Genomic DNA, 20,152 nt, shown 5'->3' on the forward strand with positions numbered 1-20,152 from the left:
TCATTACCTTGATTTTCCAAAACACACAGTATATCCAGTGCGCGGGGACAGAGGGAACGTTATAAGTTCTGCTATACCAGGAGGTAAAACCAGCGATCAGAGAAGAAGCCATGATCTTCTCACCACAAACCATACTGGGCCTCCTCCTTGGCACAATCTTGCTCTGCAGCCAGGCAGAAGACACCTGTCCAGGTAAGTGACAGAGGCCTTGAAGAACTGATTCTGTCTGTGTAACGTGACCCATGTGTGACAGCTCCAGGACCTCCTTTAAACCTCATGTCTTGTGGTGGCCACAGGACGAGAAGGTTGTGTCTACACGTGGCTCCATGCATTTCTATAAGCTGTAACTACCTCGTGAAGCTGTCGTGCGCTGCGTTCTGGACAGAAGAGCTTACATTCAAAATATATCAGTGACTGGTCACATGTTATACGTATCACTCCAAGCGGATAGGTGTATTTCCTTAAAGGAATTGTCCATTGCTATCAAACTAAAGCCCTGTATAAATAAAAGTTGTGCAACATTTCCTTACAATCCCTCATCATGGTCAAGATCTGTGCTTCTGGTCTCATTAGCTTTACACATCCAGGCCTGTTCTAACCTCGTCATACAGCTGCAGAGCTTGTTACAATGTATCAGTGCAGGAAAGACCTTGAATCCTGAAAGGGGAGAAATTTGGCTACTATAGTATTTCGCTTACAGATCACTGTCTAGACCAGGGATGCCCAACCTGCGGCCCTCCAGCTGTTGTAAAACGACAACTCCCATCATGCCCTGCTGTAGGCTAACTGAAGGCTGGGAGTTGTAGTTGTGCAACAGCTGGAGGGCCGCAGGTTGGGTCTAGACTGATCCAGTGCAACAAATCATCATCTGTATGAGGAGGATCAGGTCAGGAGACTGGTTAATAAGAAGTAACGATCAATTAATCAATTAACCAATCACCATGGACTCTATAAAGCGAAGCAGGAAGACGTGGCAGTATATTTTATTTCTCTCTAGGTCATGATGGAGACAAGGTCTTACAACATAAAGAAATAAGTCTATCCTGCCGAGATACCGAGCTGTATACAGGGTGAGGTCTCTGTCCCTCCCCTGATGTGTATTAGATTGCAGCACATTATCCGCCCCTTACATAGACCTTTCTCCAGCTCCCTCAAAGCCTTTCTGGGCTCCCTGTCTGTAGGTAGGGTTGCCACCTTTCCCAACAAAAAATAACGGCCAAGTTAAGCCACACCCCCAAAGGGGTGTTGTATTTGGGGCGGTGGCTTAACACAGGGTGTTAAGTCGCTGTCATACTGTGGATCTCATAATATTAATGCCCCCAGTAATAATAATGCCCCCATTAGTGCTGCCTAGAATTAATAATGCCCCCAATAGTGCCCCCCAGCATTAATAATGACCCCATTAGTGCCCCCAGTAATAGTAATACCCCCAATAGTGCCCCCCAGCATCAATAATGCCCCTATTAGTGCCCCCAGTAATAGTAATGCCCCCATTAACGCCCACAGAATTAATACTGTCCCAATTAGTGCCCCCCAGAATTAATACTGTCCCCATTAGTGCCCCCCAGTAATAGTAATGCCTCCATTAGTGCCCCCAGTAAGAATAATGCTCCCATTAGTGCCCCCAGTAAGAATAATGACCCCATTAGTGTGCCCCACTAAGAATATTGCCCCCATTAGTGCGCCCCAGTAAGAATAATGCCCCCATTAGTGACCCCAGTAAAAATAATGCCCCGATTAGTGCCCCCAGGAAGAATAATGCCCCCATTAGTGCCCCCAGTAAGGATAATGCCCCCATTAGTGCCCCCAGTAAGAATAATGCCCCTATTAGTGCCCCCAGTAAGAATAATTCCCCCATTAGTGCCCCCCAGGAAGAATAATGCCCCTATTAGTGCCCCCAGTGAGAATAATGCCCCCATTAGTGCCCCCAGTAAGAATAATGCCCCCATTTGTGCCCCCAGTAAGAATAATGCCCCTATTAGTGCCCCCAGTAAGAATAATTCCCCCATTAGTGCCCCCCAGGAAGAATAATGCCCCTATTAGTGCCCCCAGTAAGAATAATGACCCCATTAGTGCCCCCCGTAAGAATAATGCCCCCATTAGTGCCCCCAGGAAGAATAATGCCCCCATTAGTGCCCCCCAGGAAGAATAATGCCCCCATTAGTGCCTCCAGGAAGAATAATGCCCCCATTAGTGCCCCCCAGGAAGAATAATGCCTCTATTAGTGCCCCCAGTAAGAATAATGCCGCAATTAGTGCCCCCTTTCTCTGATTCCACAAAAAAAAGCACTCCCCTCCTGTGGCAGAGCTCCATAGGAACGTAGCAAAATTGTTATTAGCTCGTTTGATGCATGTATCTTTACAGAGGAAGATGTTCTAAGTTTGCTGTCTAAGGTGAAGACAGATAAGTCACAGGGGCCTGATGAGATACACCCAAAATTATTAAAAGAGCTTAGTGGTGAGCTGGCAAAACCGTTAACAGATTTATTTAACCAATCATTAGTAACAGGAGTCGTCCCGGAAGATTGGAAATTGGCAAATGTCGTGCCCATTCACAAGAAAGGTAGTAGGGAGGAATCGAGCAACTATAGACCAGTGAGTCTGACATCAATAGTAGGCAAATTAATGGAAACCCTATTAAAGGATAGGATTGTGGAACATCTAAAATCCCATGGATTGCAAGATGAAAAACAACATGGGTTTACTTCAGGGAGATCATGTCAAACAAATCTTATAGATTTTTTTGACTGGGTGAATAAAATAATAGACGGTGGAGGTGCAGTAGACATCGCATATCTAGATTTTAGTAAGGCTTTTGACACTGTCCCACATAGAAGACTTATCAATAAACTGCAGTCATTGAGCATGGACTCCCATATTGTTGAGTGGATTAGGCAGTGGCTGAGTGACAGACAACAGAGGGTTGTAGTCAATGGAGAACATTCAAAACAAGGTAATGTTACCAGTGGGGTTCCACAGGGATCTGTACTGGGACCGATTTTGTTTAATATCTTCATAAGTGATATTGCAAAAGGCCTCGCTGGTAAGGTTTGTCTTTTTGCTGATGACACAAAGATATGTAACAGGGTTGATGTTCCTGGAGGGAAACGCCAAATGGAAAAGGATTTAGGAAAACTAGAAGAATGGTCAGAACTCTGGAAACTGAAATTTAATGTGGATAAGTGCAAGATAATGCACCTGGGGCGTAAAAACCCAAGGGCAGAATATAGAATATTTGACACAGTCCTGACCTCAGTATCTGAGGAAAGGGATTTAGGAGTAATTATTTCAGAAGACTTAAAGGTGGGAAGACAATGTAATAGAGCAGCACGAAATGCCAGCAGAATGCTTGGATGTATAGGGAGAGGTATAAGCAGTAGAAAGAGTGAAGTGCTTATGCCGCTGTACAGAACACTGGTGAGACCTCACTTGGAGTATTGTGCGCAGTACTGGAGGCCATATCTCCAGAAGGATATAGATACTCTAGAGAGAGTTCAGAGAAGAGCTACTAAACTAGTACATGGATTGCAGGATAAAACTTACCAGGAAAGGTTAAAGGACCTTAATATGTATAGCTTGGAAGAAAGACGAGACAGAGGGGAGATGAGAGAAACTTTTAAATACATAAAGGGAATCAACTCGGTAAAGGAAGAGAGCATATTTAAAAGAAGAAAAACTACCACAAGAGGACACAGTTTTAAATTAGAGGGGCAAAGGTTTAAAAGTAATATAAGGAAGTATTACTTTACTGAGAGAGTAGTGGATGCATGGAATAGCCTTCCTGCAGAAGTGGTAGCTGCAAATACAGTGAAGGGGTTTAAGCATGCATGGGATAGGCATAAGGCCATCCTTCATATAAGATAGGGCCGGGGGCTATCCATAGTATTCAGTATATTGGGCCGACTAGATGGGCCAAATGGTTCTTATCTGCCGACACATTCTATGTTTCTATGTTTCTATTGGAATCTATAAGACAAGCAATCTGATGATTGCTTGTTATAGTTCCCTGTGAGAACTATTTTTTAAAAAAAAATTTTTTAAATAATATATATATATATATTTATTTTTTAAATATGTAAAAAAATCGACAAATTTTAATAATTTAAAATGTAAATAGAAATACGTAAACAATAAAAAAAATACACATCATGATCATCGTCGCGTGCAAAAACGCCCATACTATTAAAATATATAAAACATTATTCCCAAACAGAAAACGACGAAACGGGGGGGAAAAAAATCTAAATGGTCGATTTGCAGTTTTTTGGTCGTTTCACCTCCAGCAAAAAAATCTATAAAAAGTGATTAAAAAGTTGTAGTCAACCCAAAATGGTATCTTTGAAAAGTACAGATTGTCCCACAAAAAATGAGCCCTTAGACAGCTCCATGCACATAACTACAAGACGGTTAGAGGGGTCAGAATATGGCGATGAAAAGAAAATTTATTTGTTTTCAAACTTTTATTTTTTTTCAGCATTAAAACACAAGAAAAACTATACATATGTGGTATCACTGTGGTAATCGTACTGATCTGGAGAATAAAAGTAATAGGTTAGTTTTACCACACGGGAAATGGTGTAAAAAAAAACTGTGGTGGAATGGTGTTTATTTGTTTATAATTCCACCACATTTGGAGTTTTTTCCCCCTTTCCCACCACATTTTAAGCAACCGTATATAGTGCCATAAGAAAGTACATCTTGTCCTGCAAAAAACAAGCCCTCATACGGCTATCTGTTATTGCTTTTGGAGGGCTGGGAGTGAAAAAAATTAAAACGAAAAAAAAATTGGAAAATTTCCCGGTCATTAAAGGTTTAAGAAGCGCTGCGATCGCCTCGACTGAACTGGGGTACATACCGCTGGAACAAATTTGCAATGCTGCCACATGGTCAACATCTTCACCCTTAGGGCTCATGCACACGACCGTATGTATTTTGTGGTCCGTAAAACACGGATCGGCAAAAAGAAACGAATGACATACGCGTGACGTCCATGTTGCATCCGTTTTTTTTTTGCAGACCCGTTGTAACAATGCCTGTCCTTGTCCGCCGAATAGACATGCAGACATACGGACACGGAATGCACACTCCGTGACTCATTTCCACTTTTTTCAAACCCCATTGAAATTAATGGTTCCGTACACAGACCTGTAAAAAAAAAAAGAAAGGATTACAGGCTGGACATTGTCACTGCATAGGCCTTTACTTTTACCGTAGAATATTTGAATGTAATCTCCTGTCCCACCCACTTGAACACCGTTTTGTACGTCTCATTCGTGACTGTGCTGCCATAGGACGTCCAGAAAAATGTAAATTTATTTACCTGAAATTTGCATTTCCTGTAGTCCGTAGGCGGCCCAATTTTCCTGACCTTTAATAAATATATTATTGCTGTATAAAAATACACCGGCTCTTTCTTTATGCTCAGCTTCATAGGGTCCATGGTGACTCGTTATTTGATTGATTGATCATTACTGCTTATTAACATGTCTCTATCTAGTTGTACCTAGGGGGTTTTAACCCATTTGTGACTGTGCTGCCTAAGGACTACAGGAAATGAAAATTTCAGGTAAATACATTTTCCTTATATGTTCCCCTCTATGACCCGTCACAATCTTTGGTGTAACCTGGTGAACGATCCTGCAGCGCCACCTCATGTTAAATAAAGTATTACACAGTTCTCGTTAACATCAATGAACCAGACACTTAATAAAACATTTCAAAATATTTTTTTTATAAACCGGACAACGTATCCGTAACAGAACATTTGACAATCCTTGCGTTATACCTCCTGACAGTAGTAAAATGGATCGGTGTTGATGAATCGGGCAAACTGGCTATTCTAAGGGGATGCCCAGGGATCCCAGGACACCCGGGACTGCAGGGACCTCCAGGACCCCAGGGACATAAAGGTAAATAGACAGTAATCTCTGTCTTTAGTGTTACAGTATGGTTTCTACATGTGGGCTGTTTCTGTGTGGCTGCTAATTCTATACACAGTGCTCAGGGGGTGCTCAGCGCTGTCCAAGCACCACAACACCTTCAAACTGCTGATCAATGGAGATGATGGGAGCTGGATGGAGTATGAGGAGGAGTGATCGCTAATGCCATCGCTCTTCCCCATACTGTCTCGTTGGCAGCAGATCATGTTTACACAGCACAATCTGCTGCTGGCAAATGATTTTTGTGATCGCATAAACTATCGGATTACCTGATGAATGAGCGTTTCGCTCGGTCATCGGGTAATTGGCGGTACATTTACACCGCCAGCTAATCGCTAACGAGCGTTCCTATGATCGCTTGTTAGCAATTATCTTTCAGATTCTCGGTCCCAGTAAAGGGACCTTTAACCACTCTGTAGTCTGATGGTTATCGGACACAGAACAATGGCTTTGTATATGTTAACTAACTATCTTTACATTATAAGAAATATCTAAGGTCATATAATAATTAAACGGAAAGAACCAATTAGTGCTTATGTATTCAAATGGCAATTATTTCTTGTAAAATACCTTAAAACACATTCCACACCTGGTTCTTCCACTTTAACTCATTTCAACCCATCTCAAAATATTGTAAAGTACACCATAGTGTCACGGATGAAGTTAGCAGATAGCTGGAACATATAAATAAACGAGCGACTGGCTTGATCCCAAACTAAGGAGCTTATAGGTGAGCCCTATAAAACCCTAAGAGCTCTCCCTGACTGCTATGCACATGCAAGGGTCTGTATGGTAGACGATTGCATGCCCGCATACCTAATACTGTGTGACACCTAAAAACTCTATAATAGTGAGGGGACATGACCACCGTCTCCCTACACTTAATACGGACGTAGTCACGGTCACCTAGAATCAAGCCAGCAAGGAAACACAATAAAGTAAATGACTTATCTGAACAAACAGCAGAAGCAGCCTCCAGCAGTGAACACTTCATCCAGGAAGTAGTATAAACCGCAAAGTGAGGCAGTATGGGAGGGATTATAAAGGAAGACAATTAGTCGAAATAAGTGACACCTGGCAGAAGGAAAGGAGATGAGAAAGTGAAACCAAAACAAAGAACATCATACAAGAGGTAGAGAAGAACGTCTGCCAGATCTTCTCACAGAACCTGCGGTGACACAAAGTTTTAGTAACATTGTGACCTATTCTAAATAACCTCTACTCATTTAACAGAAAACCACTTTGGAACCATTAGATTTCTTTAAAAAAAAAAAAAACTATTTGTTGGATTAGCAAGGAGTGTCTTCTTCACTTCTGATCTTCTTGGATCCTAAAATTACAGAGTCTCTGGTCCCGTAAAACATGGGATCTTGATTTTGGAATCCAGTTCTTGCCGACCTCATAACTCCAACCATTCCTTCCAGCAAAGACAATGGTATTAGGGTTCTCTGAACAATAGTTTTGCTCATTCTTCGGGTAATCGGAGGCACATTCACACTCCCAGATAATCACGAGCGTTCCTATGAAAGTTCAGTAGCGATAATCTGTGGGATTCTTGGCCCGTGTAAAGGGCCCTTAACTCACTACATTCCAAAAATATAGAAGGTCAAATAATAATTAAAGTGGAAGAACCAATCAGTACTTAAAGGGGTTGTGTCACCTCGCTAGGATATGCCCCCAATGTCTGATAGGTGCGGGTCCCACCTCTCGGACCTGCACCTATATTTAGAATGGAGCCTGCAACGTGAAGCATGTGTGGTCGCCCTCCATTCATTCCTATGAGAATGCCAAAAATTGCCAAGTGGTGCGCTTGGCTATTTTCGGCAGTCCCATGGAAATGAATGGGAAGCGCACTGCGCATGCGCGGCCAACTCTCCATTCACTTCTATGGAGCTGAATGAAGGGCGGCCGTTACCACAAAATGATATATAGCATCTCTTTCTTACAGTTAATTGTTTTATTTTTTTATATATTCCTTTGTATCTAGGTGATCGGGGATTTCCTGGCCAAATAGGAAAACTGGGACCAACTGGAGAGAAAGGTAATGTCAGGGGTAGGAACATTTGTAGAACCTACCTTCTTATACATTCGTTTAAGGGACTATATGAGGTTAGAAAACCCAGCGTCACTCTCCATCCATGGGCTGTGTCTGGTATTCATTCAGATGGGACTGATCTGCAGTACCAGACACTGCCTGTGCTGCTAGAAATGTGTAATGGCGCCACCTAGCATTCGTTTGATTCCCTCTCAGAATGTCCACCTTGTGTTCAGTGCTGGTGGTCGTTGTGCAGGTGTTAAGTAGCTCAGGACCACCACTCGCATCATCATGTACACGGGCGGTAGACGGGTCCTTGACATTGTGCATCCAGACAATAAGAATCGGTTTCTTCTTACTTGCATTGGACACATTACATGGATGCTCTGGAAGAAAATCAGAAGAACACCAGGGGGCGCCAGAACGAGTACATAACAATGTCTGCACACCCAGGTGGTAATACTGCTGATCTAAGTTGGATCAGGGATAATCCGAATGTTAAAACCCATCCATGACAGTCGAGATACACCGCCCAATTCTGAATATCAGAAACCTTATACGCCCCATGTAGATGACTGGCACGTAGAGGGATCTGGGCATCACCTGCTGGTATTCTGCTCCTGTAAGACGTCTCATCTCTCTTCTTTATAGACCTAATCACTTGTTGTCATTCTTCTTTAGGAGGCACAGGAGAAAAAGGTGACCCATACACTCCGATTGATCCAGGTAAGAATGTAATGTATGTACACAGTGACTCCACCAGCAGAATAGTGAGTGCAGCTCTGGAGTATAATACAGGATGTAACTCAGGATCAGTACAGGATAAGTAATGTATGTACACAGTGACTCCACCAGCAGAATAGTGAGTGCAGCTCTGGAGTATAATACAGGATGTAACTGAGGATCGGTACAGGATAAGTAATGTATGTACACAGTGACTGCACCAGCAGAATAGTGAGTGCAGCTCTGGAGTATAATACAGGATGTAACTCTCGATCAGTACAGGATAAGTAATGTAATGTACACAGTGACTGCACCAGCAGAATAGTGAGTGCAGCTCTGGAGTGTAATACAGGATGTAACTCTGGATCAGTACAGGATAAGTAATGTATGAAAACAGTGACTGGACCAGCAGAATAGTGAGTGCAGCTCTGGAGTATAATACAGGATGTAACTCAGGATCAGTACAGGATAACTAATGTAATGTATGTACACAGTGACTCCACCAGCAGAATAGTGAGTGCAGCTCTGGAGTATAATACAGGATGTAACTCAGGATCAGTACAGGATAAGTAATGTATGTACACAGTGACTGCACCAGCAGAATAGTGAGTGCAGCTCTGGAGTATAATACAGGATGTAACTCAGGATCAGTACAGGATAAGTAATGTAATGTACACAGTGACTGCACCAGCAGAATAGTGAGTGCAGCTCTGGAGTATAATACAGGATGTAACTCAGGATCAGTACAGGATAAGTAATGTAATGTACACAGTGACTGCACCAGCAGAATAGTGAGGGCAGCTCTGGAGTATAATACAGGATGTAACTCAGGATCAGTACAGGATAAGTAATGTATGTACACAGTGACTGCACCAGCAGAATAGTGAGTGCAGCTCTGGAGTATAATACAGGATGTAACTCAGGATCAGTACAGGATAAGTAATGTATGTACACAGTGACTGCACCAGCAGAATAGTGAGTGCAGCTCTGGAGTATAATACAGGGTGTAACTCAGGATCAGTACAGGATAAGTAATGTAATGTATGTACACAGTGACTCCACCAGCAGAATAGTGAGTGCAGCTCTGGAGTATAATACAGGATGTAACTCAGGATCAGTACAGGATAAGTAATGTATGTACACAGTGACTGCACCAGCAGAATAGTGAGTGCAGCTCTGGAGTATAATACAGGATGTAACTCTCGATCAGTACAGGATAAATAATGTAATGTATGTACACAGTGACTCCACCAGCAGAATAGTGAGGGCAGCTCTGGAGTATAATACAGGATGTAACTCAGGATCAGTACAGGATAAGTAATGTATGTACACAGTGACTGCACCAGCAGAATAGTGAGTGCAGCTCTGGAGTATAATACAGGATGTAACTCTGGATCAGTACAGGATAAGTAATGTAATGTATGTACACAGTGACTGGACCAGCAGAATAGTGAGTGCAGCTCTGGAGTATAATACAGGATGTAACTCAGGATCAGTACAGGATAAGTAATGTAATGTATGTACACAGTGACTCCACCAGCAGAATAGTGAGTGCAGCTCTGGAGTATAATACAGGATGTAACTCAGGATCAGTACAGGATAAGTAATGTATGTACACAATGACTCCACCAGCAGAATAGTGAGTGCAGCTCTGGAGTATAATACAGGATGTAACTCAGGATCAGTACAGGATAAGTAATGTATGTACACAGTGACCCCAGCAGCAGAATAGTGAGTGCAGCTCCGGAGTATAATACAGGATGTAACTCAGGATCAGTACAGGATAAGTAATGTATGTACACAGTGACTCCACCAGCAGAATAGTGAGTGCAGCTCCGGAGTATAATACAGGATGTAACTTAGGATCAGTACAGGATAAGTAATGTAATGTATGTAAACAATGACTCCACCAGCAGAATAGTGAGTGCAGCTCTGGAGTATAATACAGGATGTAACTCAGGATCAGTACAGGATAAGTAATGTATGTACACAGTGACTCCACCAGCAGAATAGTGAGTGCAGCTCCGGAGTATAATACAGGATGTAACTCAGGATCAGTACAGAATAAGTAATGTATGTACAAGGTGACTGCACCAGCAGAATAGTGAGTGCAGCTCTGGATGTGACTCTGAATTAGTACAGGAGAAGTAATGTGACAGCTGAATAGCGAGTGTGCACAGTATTGCTTCTCCATAATATTTCATGGACCTCAAGTAACATGGAGAGTCTGAAGAAATACATAACTGTGTCCATCTATTTTGTAGCTGCAAAGAACTGTAAGGAGCTGAGGGACCAAGGCGTGGTTCTTGATGGCTGGTACACAATATACCCAGACGGCATGCAGCCTCTGATGGTGCTATGTGACATGACTACAGATGGAGGAGGATGGATAGTAAGTTTACAATAAGGACTGCACCTTCAGACAACCATGCAGAGTTTTGGAAAAGGAAAGACGAGTGAAGGGGGTGGGGGGAACATATAAGATGTAATACAAAAAAAGGAAGGAAAGGGGAGAGGAAGGGTGGAAAGGAAGGTCTTTGAGGTAGGTTATCATCAGGAGGAATCATGCCAAACATTGATCTAAAAGCATAGTTACAGTCTGAACAAAGTTTTGCAAAACAATGTTGCCACACCTTCAGAAAATTGGCTTTTTTATTATGAATTTATCCAGTTTGGCTTTAGTCTCCTGTCTCAGCCCTTTGCCGTAGATTTAAGTCAGGCAATTACTGCTTGTCAATGACTGTGATTCATTTGTTTGCTGGCTCAGGTTTGTTCTCCATAATATGAGCAGTATTGGACCTTCCAGTGCATTAGACCTCGGTTTGCTTCTGGGTTAACTCCTTGTTTCTGATTTGACTTCTACTGACGTTGACTCCCTGGCTGGTTCTTGGAGTAACCCCTTGAGTGCTCTATAGTTGTCTAACAAGCTTTGATTTACCTGTGGCTCCATACACCACTCTGTCTTTTCAATACCTCCCTTCTACCAGCAGTAAGAGGATATAAGGAAATCTCAGTGTAACCTTACTAAATCCACCTGTCTTTCCAGGTGTTTCAGAGACGTGTGGACGGTTCGGTAGACTTTTACCAAGACTGGGAGACCTACAAAAGAGGGTTTGGAAATCATCTCAGTGAATTCTGGTTGGGTAATGAGAATATTCACCGGCTTACATCCAGAGGTAGCGATCAATTGGTGGTCATCACGTAAATGCTGGTTTCATTTTTGTCCCCGATGATAATCTTAGTGACTTCTTCAATGTCCACTGACATGTTTTGTGGAATTACTGCTGACAATCCAGATTGAAGCTATTCATGTGAGATCAACTACCTAGGGAAGGAATGAAGAACAACTACCTCATTTTAAAGGAGGGTTAGTCAGGCAGAACTAGCAACCAACCTAGATCATGCAAAGGAGAAGAAGAGAAAAATGGGTAGGACTGTAAATGATGAGCTGGAAGAGCAAAAGGTGCCACCTATTCTGGGTGTGATGGAGGCACAACATCCTTGTGGGCCTCACAGTAATTGTCCGGTAGGCTGCTGCCCACCACTTCCTGGGCCTGCCATAGGAGAATTCAATGTACTAATAATGTGCTCAATTCACAGACACCAACAATCGATAGAAACTCCATTAAGTGACAGAAGAACAACGCGTTTCAGGGTCAGACGGGCCCCTTCTTCAGATTTAGGACATTGTTGAAGAACATGTTTTCTTCTATCGATAAATGGAGTTTTTATTGATTCCTGGTGTCCAGGAATTGAGCAGCGCCACTACTCATTATTAGCACATCAAAACCAGCCTAGATCTTTAGATTGAAGATGTGTCGGTGTGAAACTGCTATAAAAATCACAGTTACTGTATATAAAGATAACTTTGGGTGAAAAATCCCTTGAAATGCCACCTATAGAGAAACCACTTCAATGTCTGACATGTTCCGCTTGGATTTTTAGGTAAATTTAATCTCCGCGTGGATTTAGAAGATTTTGACAACAAGCGAACCTACGCCATATACAGGGATTTTAGACTTAGCGGAGAAAAGTGGGCCTACACTTTGTACATCGGTAAATTCATTGAAGGCACCGCAGGTAAGAACACCTGTAACGTAACGTGAATTCAAAAGATTTGAGAATGAATAAGCTTACGCAGGCTAAGTGAATAAATATATTTACTAAGTGTGATTAAACTTACGATAACACAAAGAAAATCAATAACAAGTAAATAAACCTCACTAGCCTAAATGGGGTGGAGACTCAACAAATGTCTGTTTACCACGTTATAACACAAGACCAACACCCCCAGGGTGTACAAGAGATAGGGCAAATCAATACTTACATCCTACCTAGGATAAAGTCTTCAACAGAATGGTTATAATAAAAGGGAACAGAATTAAAGAGACAGTTTGTGGATTGAATAAGCTTACGCAGGCTAAGTGAATAAATATATTTACTAAGTGTAATTAAACTTACAATAACACAAAAAATCACATACAGAATAATAACAAGTAAATAAACCTCACTAGCCTAAATGGGGTAGAGACTCAACTCAGTACTTTAAAAATACCCTTACAATACAAAACCTGATACTGGTTCATTTGGCACCTTTGTGTTATTTACCATAGTCACCACTGGCTTACCGTGGAAAAATAAGTCAGTGAGTGTGTATGTCCGAGATGGACGCACACTGCTGCTCAGTTCATCTGATGAAAATTAAGTACAATTAGTCGAGGATTCTTCCTAACTGTCCAATTTGGTTAATGCTGCTTATGAGAGCAGCAGAATTTGTCTCGGACTACTGATGCTTGGAAGAGCCAAGGACATCTCGGATGTCAGAAGATAGGGCACGATGAACGTGTGCTCTCCCTTCTGCAGCTAAATTTTAAACTTTCATGTGGAAGCGGAGGGCTGCCTTAAGAAAACACTTTGACCTTCTGTGTGATCACATATGGATGTCACTGGTGGAAGGAGAAAGAGGGCTTATATTTTTGACCTTGATAGTGGTGGGTATGTAGGTTCCCATCGTTCTGCAGACATGTGGACTGTACAGATGCTCTTGAATGTTGGGTATCAGCCCGGCATATCTACTCCATATCTGTCTATCAAGCTTTTTTTTTTTTTCCGATTTGCAGGCAACTCCCTGGTTCATAGTGCTGGCGAACCATTCAGCACGCACGATAAAGACGACGATAAACTTGCCCATGGTCACTGTGCAAGAAAGTATCAGGGCGCCTGGTGGTACTTCAACTGCGGTGGATCCAATTTGAACGGATTGTACCTGCGGGGAGAACATGGGCCTGAAAAGGACGGACACGCTGGTGTTACCTGGAGGACATTCAGAGGGGATCATTACTCGTTAAAAATGACAGAAATTAAATTTCGTCCTAGGGATTAACAAATTAGAAACAGATGTGCGGTGCTTTTATGTTTTTTCGTTAGAGTAACAGTATCTTATGCTGTTGTGGACACATTTACAATAAAAATGCAAAACATAGAAGACTTGTCTGATTGTGGTACTGTATATATCACCTACCAGACACCAGCGCCTGTAATACATCAATAGGGAGAAGCGTCAGATCCTTAGGGGGTCAATGTCCTAACGAAAGGTCAGCAATAGGGACAGGAAAGAGAGCTACCCCTTACCTACCATTCAAAATACCAGAATGCCGGATGCGCAGACCGAAAAAAAGGTGAAAAAAACATGGCAATGGAGGCTGATAATGGGGGCTTAAATATAGCCATGGGGGCTGATATAAGGGCTGAAATATGGCAATGGTGGCTGATATGGGGGCTGATGAGAGGCATGGGGGCTGATATAGGGGCTCATGAGAGGCATGGGGCTCTTATCTGAGGTCTGATTGGGGGTCATTCACATTGGGGTCTGAGCTGAGGTCTGATTGGGAGTCTAATCTGAGGTCTGATTGAGGCTGTCATCTGAGATCTGATTAACATTGGGGGTCTGACCGGTGGTCTAATGAAAAATATTTTTTTTCTTATTGTCCTCCTCTAAAACCTATATGCGTCTTATAGGGCGAAGAATACGGTAAGTGTTTATGACCTCTCAGTAGTTTAGAGATAAGGGTCATTAGATGACCCGGCACAAAGTGAAAGTACCAGTCACACACTTAACCCTTTGTGACAGAAAGGCTCAATATTTTTAATAGAGGCCAATTGAAAAAAAGATTTTTAGCCAAAGATGAGTAAAATGCAATCATTAAAAATTTGCCTCTGAAAGTGTACATAGCCTTTAAGCACGGCTTCCTCAGGGGTGAGGAGGAGTCATATCTGTCAGCAGAGCCAGTTTGGGCTAGTATTTTATATAATCATACACACTGAAAGAGGTCGTATAGGCAATTCAGATCGGATACTAACAACATTACTATCCCTTTTTGGTGTCATATTGGGTGTCCTTTTTCTTGCCCAATTTTAATTAAATTTAATAAATAAACAATAAGGAGTTTTTTGTTTTCATTTTACAGCGTCATCCGCCCATTGTCAGCTTCTTTGTAAATTGACTCAAACCTCAGCTACACGTCTATCTGTGATAACGACTTTATGTTGTGGCATCATTTAGAGCTGATTGGCACTGGAAAAGGGCAAATCGCCAAGAGTATCGGAAAGTGAAAGAGTAACCATGGGATAGAAGGTATAAGATGTAATAAAAATGTTTGAAAGGACTGTGACATTTTGCAGATGTGAAGATTAAGGGTCCATTCACACGTCCGTTTTTTCTTTCCTGATCTGTTCCGTTTTTTGCGGAACAGATCTGGACCAGATCTGGACCCATTCATTTTCAATGGGTCCTGGAAAAAATCGTTTCCGTTGTTCCGTTCCGCATGTCCGTTTAAATATAAAACATGTCCTATTCTTTTCCGCAAAATTTGGATCCTGGTACAATACAAAGTCAATGGATCTGCAAAAAACGGAAGACATTCGGATGTCATTACGTATGTCATCCGTTTTATGCGGATTCCGTTCCTGGAAATTACATTTTTATTTTATAAACCTTTATTCACTTTTTTTTTTTTTTTCAAAGAAATCCAAACAACTTTATTTGCTTATTGAAATTTATACATGTTTCCGTTTTTTGCGGATCCGCAAAAAACGGATGACATACGGAAACATTTTCAGGAACAACGGATCCGCAAAAAACGGACCGAAAATCGGGATATAGAAAAATACTGACGTGTGAATGTAGCCTAAAGAGGACCTCTCCTGACAGGTCTACTTTATTAAATACTTGTATTTCTCTGGGGAGTTACCAACCAGGTTTGTCCCTATAGAGTCCGGGACTGTCAGAACTGATTGGACAACTGGTAATACCAAAATGTACTCATCAATTTCTAGGAGGAATAACAGAGGAATGTCATAAGAATAGATGCTCCAGAATTGTTATTTCATAAGAATGCAAGCAGCTACTAAACCAGACAAGTCAGGAGAGCGGACAGGTCCTCTTTAATAAATCCACCTTTCCTTCCAGGTGTTTCAGAGACGTGTGGACGGTTCGGTAGACTTTTACCGAGACTGGAAGACCTACAGAAGAGGATTTGGTAGTCAACTGAGTGAATTCTGGTTGGGCAACAAGAATATTCACCGACTTACATCCAAAGGTAATGATCAAGTCCTGGTCGTCGTACCAGTGGTGGAGTCATTATTGTCTCCATGGATTAAAGATATTCTTAGCTTAAAGGGGTCGTCCCATGAACAATATTCTGCAGTTTTCCCGCCAGCTCCTGGATCTGAATACTTTTGTAATTGCACGTCATTAAAAATGTAGTATAGCCACTGAGTATCCTTCAACTGCCTCCTGAGCTGTGACGAGAGAGCTACAGCAGAAAGGACACCCCCCCCCCCCCCCCCCCCCAGCAGATCAATGAATGGGGAGATCTGTGGTTCCATGTTAGGTACAGGGCCGGTTCTAGCTTTGTTAGAAAGGTATTGTCATCTACTATAGGATGTCTGATGTTCATTTTTACATTAATCATGGGATGACCTCTTTAATAAATGTCCCTGATGATGATGATCTTAGTGGTTTCTCTAATTTATACAGGGTTTGTTGACAACCTGGTTGCTAGGGAAACTATGGCTTATATCATCCCTAGCAACCAGCCTGTCAGCAGAATATCTTGCTATAGGAAATAAATCTGGGCGCAATATCCCTTGAAATGCTGCCTCCTGACGAACCCCATCCCTATCTAATATGTCGTCTTATAGGTAAGGTTCAGCTCTGTGTAGATTTAGAAGATTTTGAGAACCCTACGCTACACATACAAAGACTTCAGTATTGATGGAGAAGAAGGCTTCTACAGGCTGAACCTTGGTAATTTCATTGAAGGAGCTGCAGGTAAGTGGACCTGATGCTCATCTATCTGCCATCTTTGTGTTATCTACCAAAAAACATGGTGGAAAAAGGATCCTAGTGTGCATCTGGACGTGTCCAAAAAGGGGTTAAACTTTAAGATGTCACCCAAAAAAAGCCATAGTGACTGATATAAGGTTGATATCCCCAATGGATTATGATGGAGGTTGCGGGAAGGGGGGGGGGGGGGGCAAAATACATCCCATCTATTAATGGGGTGGTCGCTTAGTACATCAGATGCAGGCAGATAAGGCTTCTATAAGGCGCCAGTCCCATGGCCCCCACGGACCCTCTTAGTTTCTGAATGACCTTCAGAAGACACGAGATCTCTGACAAATGTACGTTTTTCTTTTAAGAGGAAGACATTTTAATAATACAAAAAATTGTAATAAAAAGAAAATGCCCTCCACCTCACCCACTTTGTCCGACTTCTATGAGGGAAAAAGTGGAACAGGTGCTTCATAGATAGGACGCTGATTATCAATATATTTACACCAGACAAATACATTTAAAAATCTACTTTACTTCTATTACAAAGATGGCTGCCTGCAGCCACCACTAGGGGGAGCTCAGTGCATAGGAATTTATATATTTACCACTGCTCTCTTTGCACTGAGCTCCACCTAGTGGTTACTCCATGAAAATGCATTGTTTCAGCGTCACTACCTCCTGGGATAGTCTATGTGTGACTGACAACTGATCAATGGGGGTCAGAGGACTGCGGAGCACTGAGGGTTCAGGCAAAATCGTAGTCAGAGACAGGTCGAGGTCAGGGCAGGCAGAATACAAGTAATATGATAGCAGAGGGTCAATACAGAGATCAGGAACAGGTCAGGTCAGGCAACAGAGGGTCAATACATAGGAATTGGGCACAGATTAGGCGATCCTCGCCTGCAGAGTAAATGCGGGTGAATCCGTAAAAAGCTTTAAGTTGGCATAGCACATGTACCACTGAGGTCAGTCATTGGCTGCAGTAGCCATGTGGGGTATACAGCAACATCAAAGCTGCACTGAAGTACAGACGGACCAGCCGGGAGGACCAGGGCGGGGGAGTTTAACCAGCGAGTAAACGTCCTTTTATTATTTTAGAACATTTTCAGATATCCCATTTTTGATTGGGGTGGTTGTCTGATCAGGATCTTCATCTCTCGAAGAGAGGTTGCAAAGAGTGTCTCCCTCGCTGGAGGACCCGTCCGGTCCTGTACTACACGGACAACCCATTCACTTCAATGAGCACTGTGTAATGCCTCATTTCCCCTTTGGTGGTGCTGCAGATAAATTGAACAGGTTTGCCCACAGATTACAGCTGATCAATGGGGGTCCCCGTAAAGGACCCTTCTAGAGATTGTTCAAAGTGGAAAGCCCCTTACATGCCCTCCATGCCTGCCAACAACAAACACCCCCATTAATGAGGTGGAAGTCTTAAATCGAAAGTATTTACGGATTAAATAATAAGAGCATCAGAACATCACAGGCTGGAGGGAAGGAATATTTCATATCATGGAGAAAGCTTTTAATTATTCTATTTCCCGTGATATTTTTTTCTAGGAGATTCACTAGGATCACACAAGAATGAAGCCTTCTCCACCAAAAATAGGCAGAACGACAAGGCTAAAAAAGAGTGGACATCCTGTGCCGAATATTTCAAAGGAGCCTGGTGGTTTTATTCCTGCCTTCGCTCCCACCTGAATGGTGAATACATGAGGGTCAAACCAATAAAACAAGGGTATGGGATCATCTGGAGCATTTTCAGAGGCAACCTGTACTCCCTAAGGTCCTCAGAAATGAAGTTTCATCCTGTTTGAAACCAGATTGGACAGTGAGGCCAGATTCCTGCGTGTGCGCGGATCAGAGAACATGTAGTTACTATAGACAGAGGTCCTCTATACAAGGACATATCAGTATCGTAGTCCCCGAGACTGCTATGGGACCATATGAGGGGCAGCTCAAGTTGTCTTCTCCTCCATCGTAGTCAGTGTGATCTCCTCACATAGTCATCTCCAACATGTGAATACATAGGGGCAGTGTTGTGGTGTCTATTCTCATGACTTGGGGGTGTTTAGAAGCATCACCAACAGGAACCCCTTTTCCTATGTTCTATGCGTGCCCCTCCCTACTTCATGTGCTTTACCCGGTGAGGTTGATGGACTCATTAGACCTTGTATGTGAGCAGATGAATGAAAATAAATCGTGTGAGTCTCCATAATTATTTTTACCGTTGTGCTCGGTTCAATTTTCAAACAAACAAACGCAGACCATGGAGGGAATTTATTAGGTTAAAAAAGTGGCAAGTTTTGGCACACACCGATTATGAGCAAAAGCGTGCAACTCTGCCATGTGGTCAGGTTTTCTCATGCAGTTTTGGAAGCCAAAACCAGGAATAAATTCAAAAAAGAGAAGTCACATCTGTCCTCTATACTTTATCTCCCTTTATGAACCACTCCTGATCTTGGCTTCCAAAACTACATCAGGAAACTGGACCGTGTGGTCATACCCTAATTTGACAGAGGAGTCTCAGAGCTTCCTCAGCTATGAGGGTCTAGCTGCAGATGTTACCTGTACACACCCCATAGCTATATCCCTACACAGAGTCTATGGTTAAAGGGGTTATAAAAGTTTATAAAAGTTTGCATTTAGTAAAAAAAAACTGCATAGAGAAAAAACAAGGGTACACTGGTGTTACCTGGAGAACATTTAGTGGGGCCCCTGAGGATCCGGAGCAGATGAAGGGAGTGGTAGAGGCCCGAATGATCATGTGTTACGGCCATCGCTCCCCGGGGTTGGTGCAATGAAGGAGGGGCACTCCCTGTAGCTGTGGGCTTTCTGCCTGATGGTAGGTAGTTCAGGGGTGCCCATGGTGTTAATGTCCATGTGGGTGCTAGGCAGGGAACGTGATGAAACTGTAATGGCCAGAGTGCGGTGTTAAGAGAGTCAGACCAGGCCAGATTGAACTCAAAAGGGTTTTCTTAGATTTTAATATTGATGACCTATCCTTTGGATAGGTCATCAGTATCTGATCAGTGGGGGTCCGACACTAGGGACTCCCTAACCAATCAGCTGTGTTGAGAAGGCAGCAGTGCTCCTAGGCCACGTGAACGATGAACGTGAC

The 20,152-nt window shown here is 42.6% G+C and overlaps 1 protein-coding gene across 1 annotated transcript; it reads left to right on the plus strand.

Moving 5' to 3' along the window:
• LOC121009136 (ficolin-1-B-like) lies at nucleotides 1–18,848 on the plus strand. Its single transcript, XM_040442019.1, has 8 exons — nucleotides 1–192; nucleotides 5,795–5,908; nucleotides 7,926–7,979; nucleotides 8,655–8,699; nucleotides 10,961–11,088; nucleotides 11,743–11,872; nucleotides 12,642–12,776; nucleotides 18,592–18,848. The coding sequence occupies exons 1-8, from the start codon at nucleotides 111–113 to the stop codon at nucleotides 18,846–18,848; spliced, it is 945 nt and encodes a 314-aa protein (XP_040297953.1). The 5' UTR covers nucleotides 1–110.
• Nucleotides 18,849–20,152: the final 1,304 nt, after the last annotated feature.

Source organism: Bufo bufo, chromosome 8, assembly GCF_905171765.1.
Source record: "Bufo bufo chromosome 8, aBufBuf1.1, whole genome shotgun sequence".
Taxonomy (NCBI): domain Eukaryota; kingdom Metazoa; phylum Chordata; class Amphibia; order Anura; family Bufonidae; genus Bufo; species Bufo bufo.

What these genes read in the sequence shown, in the direction of transcription:
- LOC121009136 (XM_040442019.1), top strand. Translation starts at nt 111, where the DNA reads ATGATCTTCTCACCACAAACCATACTGGGCCTCCTCCTTGGCACAATC. An exon ending in ATACACTCCGATTGATCCAG is followed by an intron (nt 8,700 to 10,960) that starts GTAAGAATGTAA and finishes TCTATTTTGTAG; the next exon opens with CTGCAAAGAACTGTAAGGAG. An exon ending in CAGATGGAGGAGGATGGATA is followed by an intron (nt 11,089 to 11,742) that starts GTAAGTTTACAA and finishes CTGTCTTTCCAG; the next exon opens with GTGTTTCAGAGACGTGTGGA.